The 11,008-nt window shown below is 36.0% G+C and overlaps 1 protein-coding gene across 6 annotated transcripts in view; it reads right to left on the bottom strand.

Annotated features, from left to right (window-relative positions):
- Positions 1 to 2,006: 2,006 nt before the first annotated feature.
- LOC120076001 (helicase and polymerase-containing protein TEBICHI) overlaps positions 2,007 to 11,008 on the bottom strand; it is a 37,471-nt gene continuing 28,469 nt past the window's right edge. For 2 of the 6 annotated variants that reach the window (XM_039029770.1, XM_039029775.1), the window contains 13 exons: positions 10,554 to 10,772; positions 10,339 to 10,456; positions 8,321 to 9,453; positions 7,947 to 8,144; positions 7,334 to 7,593; positions 5,761 to 5,950; positions 5,583 to 5,672; positions 4,118 to 4,470; positions 3,796 to 3,904; positions 3,517 to 3,654; positions 3,306 to 3,402; positions 3,073 to 3,224; positions 2,007 to 2,936 (listed from right to left, as the gene is read on the bottom strand). In XM_039029770.1, coding sequence (XP_038885698.1) covers positions 3,124 to 3,224; positions 3,306 to 3,402; positions 3,517 to 3,654; positions 3,796 to 3,904; positions 4,118 to 4,470; positions 5,583 to 5,672; positions 5,761 to 5,950; positions 7,334 to 7,593; positions 7,947 to 8,144; positions 8,321 to 9,453; positions 10,339 to 10,456; positions 10,554 to 10,772 — 3,006 coding nt within the window. In that variant the 3' untranslated portion in view covers positions 2,007 to 2,936; positions 3,073 to 3,123. Of the gene's footprint in view, positions 2,937 to 3,072; positions 3,225 to 3,305; positions 3,403 to 3,516; positions 3,670 to 3,795; positions 3,905 to 4,117; positions 4,471 to 5,582; positions 5,673 to 5,760; positions 5,951 to 7,333; positions 7,594 to 7,946; positions 8,145 to 8,320; positions 9,454 to 10,338; positions 10,457 to 10,553; positions 10,773 to 11,008 lie in introns of those variants that run through there. The other 4 variants (XM_039029771.1, XM_039029772.1, XM_039029773.1 and 1 more) reach the window with 4 other exon arrangements.

Genomic DNA, 11,008 nt, shown 5'->3' with positions numbered 1-11,008 from the left:
TTGGACAAGGGAAAAAAAGTGTGGTGGGGAAGTTCAATGAAATTGAAGGGTAGCTGTTGCTATATGTGTCGTGTTCTAGTGAGTAGATTTGTATTGCAACACAAACCGGCCCACTAAAGCATGTGCTTTGCCTTATAACTCTCCATCCCCATAAAAAGAGAAGATTTTGTTGAAATATTTTTGTGAAGTAGAAGAAGAAAAATGCAAGTGGAAGATTGTTTTTTTTTTTTTTCCTTTTCCTTTTCTTTTTCTTTTTCTTTAATTAGTGGATGACACTATTCCCACCATAAAGATTTCTGATACCACAAAGTCACAGGATGGGTCTCAAAAAGACCTTTTATCTTATAAAGGGAGAGAGAGAGAGAGAAAAAAAAGGAGAAATAAGAAAGGGGTTTTTTAGATTCACCTGAAATAGTTCACATGTGAGATATTGATTGAAATGCGTTTAGGCTGGCTAGCCCACCATATAATTTAGGATTTATTGGACTCAATATGGCTTCTTAAAAAGCAAAAGCAAATGTAGAAAGAGAAACCAAACATTTCTCTATTTCTTTTCAAATGGTGTAAAACTATTGTGGTGTGGGATCGAACCATCAAACTTTTATTTAGTAATTGATGTCCTTTTTTTTATTGAACTATATTCGAATTTAAATCTTTCATATGGTCATACTTTGCTTTTTGTCTACCACTATCTTTATTATCTTTCTCTTTCGCTTCAACTATTCTATTTCACCTATTCTCTACAAGTCGCTATCTCTATCTTGGATTATATATAGTTTGATTGTCTTCAATCATTTACTGTCTTGTTCCTTTGGTAGAATAGTTTTGAAACGTGATTTTCATGATTTTTATCAAATACTAACATGTAAATATTAAGATCACCATGTACATATTTATTGAGAGCAACCATAAAAATATTAATAATGAACTTTTAATTATATCATGTTTAACCAAACATGTGTCTCAAAACTTTGTTCTAGATTAAAAAAAAAAAAAAACATTATTTCCATGTTATAATTTTGAATATCATTGGTTATTTTAAAAATAAAAAAAGCACATACTCGATGGTTCGATGCGTTGGTTATTTGATGTAGATAAAAAAGAGACATGGTGACTAAAATGTGAAAAAAATATTAATATCATTTTTTATATCACGTTAATTTAAATATATATTAATTTTAGTCCTTTCCCGCAAAGCTTTTTTTTATTTATATATACATCTTTTAGCAAAGTTTTTGGGAAAAAATTGTGAACCACTCAATTCATGGGTTAATCACATGTACGGGGCGGTCTAGGTAAATTGGATCCAGTTTGAACAAAAGGCCCAGAAAGATGAAGGCCGATGAAAGATGGTATTGGGCCTCTTTTTAAATCAATAGAAATTGCAAGGAAAGGTCTAAAACAGGACGGTAGTTTTGAAAAAGGATCAAAATTTTCAAATATTATTTTTGCAAATAAAAAGGTCAATCACAAGAAATTAGGAACGTAGCTATTTCTATAATGTAAATCCTCTAACAATGGAATTACCTACCAAATTCTATATACGCGTTAAAAAAAAATCATGAAAACTCAACTTCAAAAACATTACTTAACTATTTTAAAAAAATGACAAAATTCTAATTTAATGAAATCAAACATCAAAACTAAATTTATCATTGTTCCCATTTTTCTTGGTATTCTTCGGTTATTCGTCCGACTAAAAATTTTATTAAAGTTAAATTACAGGAAGCCGTCCTATACAATTCAAGAAAATATGGTTGTGATCATTAAATATTAACTCGTCACATCACAATGAAAAGAAGAGGCATTTTGGAAGGGGAGAAAAAGGGATTTTTTTTTAAATATATTATATATACACACACACATATATATAATATGTTAAGATTTACAAATCATACTATAAAACACTTACCTGCAAAACAAACCAATGCAGAGTTTAAATGAACCAACGAAAGGTTCTTCGACAATAATTCAAAGATTGTCTCATAAAAAAAATGGTTCAATGATTAACAAAGGCACACTAAAAGAATGAAATATCATTAAATAATTTAATAACACTATCATTATGCACAGATTGAAACAAGAGAAATGGTGCCAAAATGAAGAGAGCTTGAAGGGGGTGGAGAGAGGCCAGCATTGAATCTCACTGAAAAACTCATCTCCAAATGCAATAGCTGAAATTTGTTGTTATAGTTTATGGAAATAGTGGCCAAACGCATACCCTAACAAACAAGGATGGCAAAACCTTGGCAGTAAAGACATGAGGATGACTGAGAAGATGCTGGAAATGTTCAAGTCAGGTCAATTCGCTCAATGCAATGAAGTATCAAATGAGAAACAAAATGCAGCTCTTTCTCGGAAAGGTATTGGTAGCTTAACAAGTATGCCGCCTTGGGATTCTTGCTCTCGCTAAGATGTCACTCTGTAGCTTCTCTGAGTATGTTGTTTGCAGAATCACGAAACACTTCTACTCATAATCCATACAGCAGTGTGGGGGAGAATATCACCAGTTCAGTCAAAAGGTAAAATAACATTAGAAGATAGTAGGAACGATGGGTCTTCCCTCAATTCGCAATCAACTTGAGTAACTCTGCTAAGGAATTGTTGCAACAAGCAGATGCTGAAAGATGACTCCAAGGGAAGGCAACAACAGCAGAAGAGAGATGAGAGGTGACCACTCTGACTGTCAAAGGCAGACCATCCATTTACTTTGCCGCCATACAACAGATTTTTCGGTGAATTGTTTGGTTGATTTGGAGGCTGCTGAGTAAACGAAAATACCGATTGAAGCATCCGACAAAAGGTCTCAGAATAATGCCAAGCACTGTTCCCATCAGCTTTGTTCTTGAGAACAGATTTTCTATTGCTTCCACCAAGCATTCTGCTGAAGAAACTGAAACCCTTTTAAGTTCAATCAGACTAAGAACATTTACCATCTGACAAGAAAAATAGAATATATATTTAAAAACTATTAATTTGAACCAAGAAACCAAGATGAAAGTTTTAGCAGATGATCGAATTCTGATGAATTTGCTGGAACAGACGAATTTTATATGGCTATAACATACAGACCTTGGTCTAGTTATCTGAAAATTCCTCTTCGTAATAAAAAAAATTTGGTGGTCAAGATCCAGGTACAAGAACTTCAATCTTGACGTTATCATGCAAGAATGGCTCCAAAGAACCCCATGTTCGTCCAACTTTCAGTTTGACTTGCAAAGGAACTGAAAAGAATCGGATTTACAGATCTTGTGATGGACATTTTGAATGTAGAAAAAGGAAAAATGTAAATGCTACATATTTACCCAGAAGGGAGGCAGCATTTTCCATACTCTTCTGTAACATAGCTGCTGCCTCCTTGACGACGGAAGGGTCCACTTCTAACACTAACTCATCATGTACCTGCGTAAAAAACTTCGTAATTACTGAAATGATTCTACATGAAGTCAAATAGACAGTAAAGAACAAGGCAACTGTAAAAGTTATGCAGTTTGAAAAAGGAAACTGCATATGAACCTGTAATACAATTCGGCAGTGGCCCCTCAGTATATTAGAGTTAGCTGCAGGTAACTCTGTAGGATTCCCCGGGTCATCCATTCCAATGACGGAGTAAATGTTGATCATAGCCACTTTAATTATGTCCGCCGCTGAACCCTAGTAAAAGCAAAACTACTAGCACATAATTACAGAATACTCCTAAAATCAAGACAGGGAGAGAGAGGGGAGTTCCTTCAAGCCACCCCAGAACAGAAGAATGGTAAATGGTAATCACACAAAAGGAAAAGGTAGAAATACCTGACAAACTGAATTCACAGCTTGTCGCTGTGCTTTTGATTTTTCTTTGCTGTTTGGAGAATTAATTTTTGACAAGAAGCGTCTTCTTCCTTTTAGAGTTTCAACATACCTGAAAAAAATTGCGATAGAATGTGATACGCAAGTGAAAGGAAATCCAAAGCAAGTTTAGATGTATATATTGTTTCAGCATACACTCTCGTACACAAATTTATAAGTGCATGTATAGAGGACCCATTTCCAGGTAACCTCCTACGACTTAGAATAAGAATTTATCTAAACAAATGAAAATAGAAAAATACCAAAGAGAACAATAAGTTTTTACCCCTTCTGACGGCAAAATGCAACCACCTCATGAAGCCATGAAGCCACACCAGGGAAAGAACTCTTGAAACTTTGAATTTTCTCTACAGCCTGATCTTTACTACATTCCAGTTGTAATGCAAGTGTTTTGGCGCCCATTCCATAAAGGATTCCATATACCAACCTTTTGGTCTGATCTCGCTCATGAGATCCAACAGAGTCTTCCGTCTTCCCTGTCCATCTAGCAGCAATCATAGTAAACACATCCCCATGAGGTTTACTGAGGAGTTCAATCAGTAAGGAGTCTTTTGAAAAATGTGCCATCAGCCGTAACTCTATCTGAGAATAATCCGCCGATAAGAGTAGCCAATTTTCCTACAGTATATTAAAATCACAACTCAACCAAGGTTGCACGCAGAATAGAATCTTTGATTCTTTAACTAAAATAAAAGAGAAAACAATCATCTCACTTTCAGACAAGACAGCAGCATAAATGCCAACCTCTGGAGAAAAGCGGTAACTGTTGAATGCTCATAAGTCATAACTTCTTTGATGAATGAAACTACTTAACCAAAAAAAAATGTTTGATATTTACTCCCAAAGTCAAACAGACAGACTACTCCAAATCTACTCTTAACACACTTTTTTTTTTTTTTGGGGGGGGGGGGGGGGGGGGGGGGGTAAGTAGTCTTTACACACTATTAAAGTCATCCTATCCAAGTTGTCACAGCTACTACATTCACTGACATCACCTCGCCATAGATTAAATCCGACATAATTCACAATCATCAGTTCACCATTTCATGCATAAACATCAAGTAAATTGTATTTTGTACATTTTTCATATTTTAACCCCGTTGGGCTAATAGTTTACAGGCAAAGTGGCATGCAAAATATCATGGACCACCAAGACCATTTGATGTAATTATTACATCAGTATTATTGGTTGTCACAATATTAAAAACGAAGTAAATGTTGAGAACCAGGGGTTTTTACGAATATAAATTATGCTACATACATTTTGCTCTTTTGGATCACTTTCATACAAAATTGCCAGATCCCAAATTGCAATCGTAAAATAAAAATTGAAACAATTTTATCCTCCATATCATATTTCTACAAAATCGCTTTTTTTTTTTAGAAAAAAAAAATCTATTCAGAAAGATATAAAACTAAATAGCATGGACAGGCGACAAACTCAAAAGACACCCACTTAGAAGGAAATTGAATCGTGTATTTGTCCACACTCTGGACTATCAAAAGTGTTGGAAAGAAGAATGTGAACAGTGATTATTGTTATTAATTTCTTGATACAGATTGCTAGATACAATGTAAGAGAAGCATGGACCCCAAAAAGATCCATAATGCTCAAGAAATATTTTTTGAGAGACAATAAATTTCATCAAAGAATGAAATTGAAATGGAGACTAAACTCTCATCCACCATAAATTCTTAAGAGGTTAGTAAATAGAACTTAATGGAAATACCTGCGTAGAGATGAAAAAATCACGAGCGTTAATTTTACAATGCTCAACATCTTCTTCATTCATTTTGAAATCTACCGCATGCTCAACACACTGCACTCCAAGAATTCAAACTTTAGCATGTTGTTTCATCTTTAATATCATAAACAAAATATGGAAAAGAGGAAATAAAACCCCATACCTGAAGGTTAGGCTCCTCCATGGAAAGCCGGCCAGTTGCTGTGGATGTTTGGAGCCAATGACCATGTAGCGTGTATTTATGTGTCCTTGCAGATAGCTTAGCTAACGAGCAAATGGATCCCAAAGTACAGTTAAAGAGCTTTGCCAATGTCCGGTGCTCTTTAATGACTGGAACAATAGGGTGTTCATTCCTGAAATATAAGATCTATATCAAATGCTTGGCTCCCTAGACACACGAGAGCGCTAAGAAAATGCACGGTAAGCGAGTCAGATATCCTTCAGAATTCAAAACTTTTGTATGAACATTTATGGACTTACAGGAATATGAACTTGCAGTTACTTTCTCCCTCTTAAAATCTATTAAATTCTTCGTTACTGATACATGTTTGGTCATGAATTGAAGATTAACCACGATTAATATGAATTTACCAAAGTATCCCAATCGTATTACATCATTTGGTATCCAGTAAATAAATAAATTAGGTGCATTTAAGCACGTCGTACGATGGAATTGAAAATGCTCCTCTCTTCTCTTAGAGTCTAGAGATTTCAATTTCTGCTAGTATTTTAAAATTCAAGGCTTCAGCATTTGGATTCAAATAAAGTGCAAGGCAAGTAATTGTCCTCTTATCAGCGTTTAATATTAATTTGAAGTATGAACTAGAGCGGCTGCATTGTTGAAAACAATTTCTGCATTGGGTTCAAAGAAACTTTCATTGCATTGAAAAAACGGAGAAAAAGATTATGCTTCCCTCCCCTTTTATTGTGTCAACTTAGATGGCTTTAAAATGCCATGGTGAAAATGATGTGATTTCCTCTTTATTTGAATTTCTTTAAGCAAGAAAAATATGAGAAGGAAATTGCTTGTATTCAGAAAAAACGCATTCCCTCAGTTGGATGATGGAATGTGTGGTTTTTTGGGCAACTACAGGTGGAAAAAAGATCAACTCACCGTTCCAGTTGGCTCAACAAAAGAGGATGCTCAACTTTCTGGGATATGATAAAAGATTAATGTTGGGCCACCAATTGTATTTCAATATCAAAGAAATGGTAAGAAGGTAATTGGGGAAGAGTGTTAATGCTGAGAATGTTAAGTGAGGAGGGAACGTGTATGGTTGTGGGGGGACCACTGGCATGAGAGTGAGGTGTCTGTTACTGATAGAGGGGGTATATAAATAATCGTTAGGTTGATTGGGAGGGGAGCTTGTTTTTGGATTTGAATTCTCGAGAGAGAAAAGGGAGGAACCTTGTTATTGCCTTCGGGTTATTTTACTCTTACAATTACTTGCTGAAAGATGATGAAAGAAATCTGATGGAGCCCACCACCCAAGGACAATGAATTCAGAATGCGGATGCTAAGCCTAGAGCCTCTTAATTCTTATGTTGGTATTGTTGAGGGGAAATAAGATTTGAAGACTCAACGATATTGGAGGCCTTTTCCTGTTAACTCGGAGTTAGAATTAAAATGGAGAGGCCAATGAACATCAGAAAGTTTATAGTTCCATATCCTGCATCCTTGCATTTATTATCAATTTTGCATGCATGCATAAAAATTATTAAAATCAATTTATTACCTCAGCAAGTCCAAACAATGTTTATCAGTACTTGGATGTTGTTTGCCTTTGTTGAACCCCTCTGGAATAGACAGCTTCAAATGTCCATATAGAACATTAGCAATATCTGCTGCTGCATACAGGGAGAAGGTCATGCCAGCTAGCCTATAAGCTTCCTTCTCAAGGCACCTGAGTTTTTTTCCCAGTAAATTACGGGCCCGAATGCATCCCTCCATGTCAACACCTATCCCCCAGGTCTCCATATCAGCAAGAATACTTACCTACAAAAGTTTCCATTGGTTAAACGAATTCAAATGCTTCAATAGTATAATTGGTAATATATTTAGGCTGAAGTTACAGATATCATACAGCTGCTTTGTGGAAGAAGAAAACTTCATATTAAGTACCATTTAAATCTTGCTAAAAAGCAACAAAAGCAAATATGAACGTGAACTTAAATCTGATTGTTTTTATTCTTACGACAATTAGATCAGAATTGCATCATATTTATAGCAAACAACCTTCTAACAGCTACTGTTTATTATTTTTATTAGCATTAGAAGAATCAACTCTTATCCTAATGTCATCTTCCCTTCAGCAAAACGTACAGGGGAAAACAAAAGGCAAAATTTACCAATGGAATCTCTATATCGTTGAGAGCTTCCAAGAACTTTTCAGAAATTATTAGCTTCCAGAGTACAGAACATAGAGCTCGTGTCTGTGCAACACGCCGACAGCAACCATTATGGGCTACTCTTCTCATCTGATTCTTCCACTGGCCACTCCGGGTAGCAGCAGCAGCTGCTTCACCAGATAATCTTTTCTTGACTTCCTATTTCATCACCATCACAATTTCAGTTGAAGATCAGATATCATAAAATATTAGACAATTCATCACAGCAGAAAATCCTTCAAAATAATGTGTTATCTTGGTTGAAAAATGATACTAGTAAAAAATATATATTCTTCAGTTATGTTTTTGCATAAGTTGAGTTGATTCTGCCATACCTTCTCCAGGTTTGGGGTTGAATTTCTCTCGTCATCTGGCCAAAGAATCCAAGCTACAATGCACATGTCAATTACATTGCTTATGTGAACCCTGGACAACACTAAATATGAACCATCCACAAGTTTAAGACCCATATTACGTCGAGCAGAATTCAGGAAACCCAATTTCTGGATGGAAACTCCCGGACATTTAAGTACCTGAACCTGAATTTTCAAATTCCATGCAAACTTTCTAACATTTTTCTTCGCAAAAATTTCCCTGATCTTTTTCCATCTCGTTTCTATCATCTCAAACCAATGTTTATATTGTGAAACATCCACCTGATCACCAGATGTGCTGTCATCTGGATAAAGTCCTTTTCCACTCTTGGAGCCCAACAAATCCTTTGGGAGGTTCACATAATACACCGGAGAATTTTCCCAACAGATGGCTATCCCATGTAATTCAAAGGGGACAACGGAATTCACTTCAGATCGTTTGGTGTAATAGAGATCAAAATAAAATTCCTGGCTAGCATCCCACAAATCCAAGAAAGATTCAAATCCACCAGATGCGCTAGCTGCACTGATAGGACCTTTCATGGAAGAACCGTCTCTTTTCAGAGGATGCAAAACTTTAATACTATGTTGTTCCCTCCAAGCATCTTTATCAGTAATTCTTTCCATGTGATTAGAGATTGCAACATCTACCTTTCCTGCACCTTCAACAACGGTATTTGACTCCTGGATTGCAGACCCTCCAACATTCACTGGAGGAGTAACACCAAAAGTGGGCTGTTTTACTTCAACAGAAATTGCTCCTGTTTCACTCAGGTTCTTGCCACCTACTTTTTCAGAACTGGAAGTTCCTCCAACACATGACTTTGTTAAAACATGCTCCATTTGTCGTGTGCTAACAACTCTGTTAAAAGTATCGATTTCAGAGGGAAAACTTGCAGCCGCTTGTGCTGTTATATTTCCATCTGCACTTGCTGATAAGGGACGAGAAATTTGTGGCACAATAAACCCCAATGATTTAAAAGCTGAGAATGCAGCAATCCTTGCCTCTTCAGCTTTATCAAGAACAACTTTACGAGCACCGTGCTTAATCTTCCTAGCTAATCCAACATGCATCCGTTTTTGTGCTGTACTCTCTATACAATCAACCTCAATATTAGAATTTTGAAACTGGGGCAAGATAACTACGATTATAACAGTAGCCACTAGCCAGAAATCATTTAATCCCTAAGAATATAGTGGTTTGAATCTGAAAATAAATGAAAAGTAAAAGAATAGAGAATGAATCACACTCCGCAATCCTAATGACTCAACAAATTATCACTACAACTAAGTGAAAAATCATTAGAGTATCAGGTATTTGTGCATATTTAAATACTACAGTTCAGAGTTCATTGTCTATTTGATTTACTGCAGCTCAGACTGTTGTTTCGGACAGGATGTACTTTTTCCACCATTGGTGGGCAAAGAATGTAAAATGTCTAGCTTTTGGGCTTACCTTATGTATTACATAGAGTTCTTTCTGGTCATGCCTCCCCATATCTTTATGTCTGCTATATAATCTTTGTATTTAGTATCCTTTTGTTTTCTGTCTGAAAGAGTTTGGTTGTTTCCCAACATGGGTTGAAGACAACATATTTCCAAGATCGTGTCATAATTAGTTAGTAATGGGTTGAGAACAATGACTAAACCCAAGTTCATAGACAGGGAGGCTGGTGTACAATAATTAGGAATTAATTTGTAACTGTGATTTGAGTTTGTTTTCATTGTTGGTCTTGGTTTGTTGGTCAGTTGGTTGGTTTACTTAGTAGGTTAGCATCCCCGATAAATAGAGGGTCAATCAGAATACTCTCCCTAGTCCTTGAAACTAGATTGCTTCATGCAGCCATTACACCCTCCCACTAAAATCAACTACAAAATTTGAACAAACTCCTTGGGCGAGGAAATCGCACAATATCAAGGATAATTTACCTGCTGACCAGAATCAGCACAAACAAATAATCGTGTCTTGTTAAGCTCACCTTCTGCAGTCCATGATGCAGACTCAAAAAGAGCTTTAACTAATTCAGCATCAGAGGCTTCTGCAATTGCTAAAGGTGTCCGCAAACCAGCTTTATAGAGTGCTCTGGCTCGAGAACCCTGATAACGGATTGCTCAAAGTAAATAACATCAAACTGCTGTTGATTAGAATATACAAAGGAACAGAAAAGCAAATAAATGAAGCACGGTGCCTGACCTTAACGTATGGAATAGTAGTAAGTTCTACAATCTCTGCTCTAACTCCAAATGAAACACGATTTTGGAACTTGGCTACCAAACCTTCCAGATCGTGCCATCCAAGCCTCTCACAAAATACGGAGACCATAGATGCAAACCTTCCGGCAGTCTCTTGTAATGCTTGAACCATCCCTCTGGCAACTTTAAAAGCTTCACAAACTTCAGGAATAGGAGTTTCCTTCAGAAACAGCATGAATTAAATTAGGTGGAAATCTTTCAAAAGCTGCTCGATTACTGGACTAAATTGAAAGATGAGTAACCACAAAGACGGAATGTAATTTATTTGCTCAGCTGTTGAGAGGAAGAGCAAATAAAAGAATTCTATTGTCTTTGTATACATGTAAGGTAACTCAGAAAAAAGGTATTCATGTTTTGTATTTCTATAATGTAGGGGCACTACAAAACATTAAAATT

Source organism: Benincasa hispida, chromosome 4 (genome assembly GCF_009727055.1).
Source record: "Benincasa hispida cultivar B227 chromosome 4, ASM972705v1, whole genome shotgun sequence".
NCBI classification, from domain to species: domain Eukaryota; kingdom Viridiplantae; phylum Streptophyta; class Magnoliopsida; order Cucurbitales; family Cucurbitaceae; genus Benincasa; species Benincasa hispida.
The sequence above is the reverse complement of the archived record's forward strand: the minus strand, read 5'-3'. Positions and strand labels throughout refer to the sequence as shown.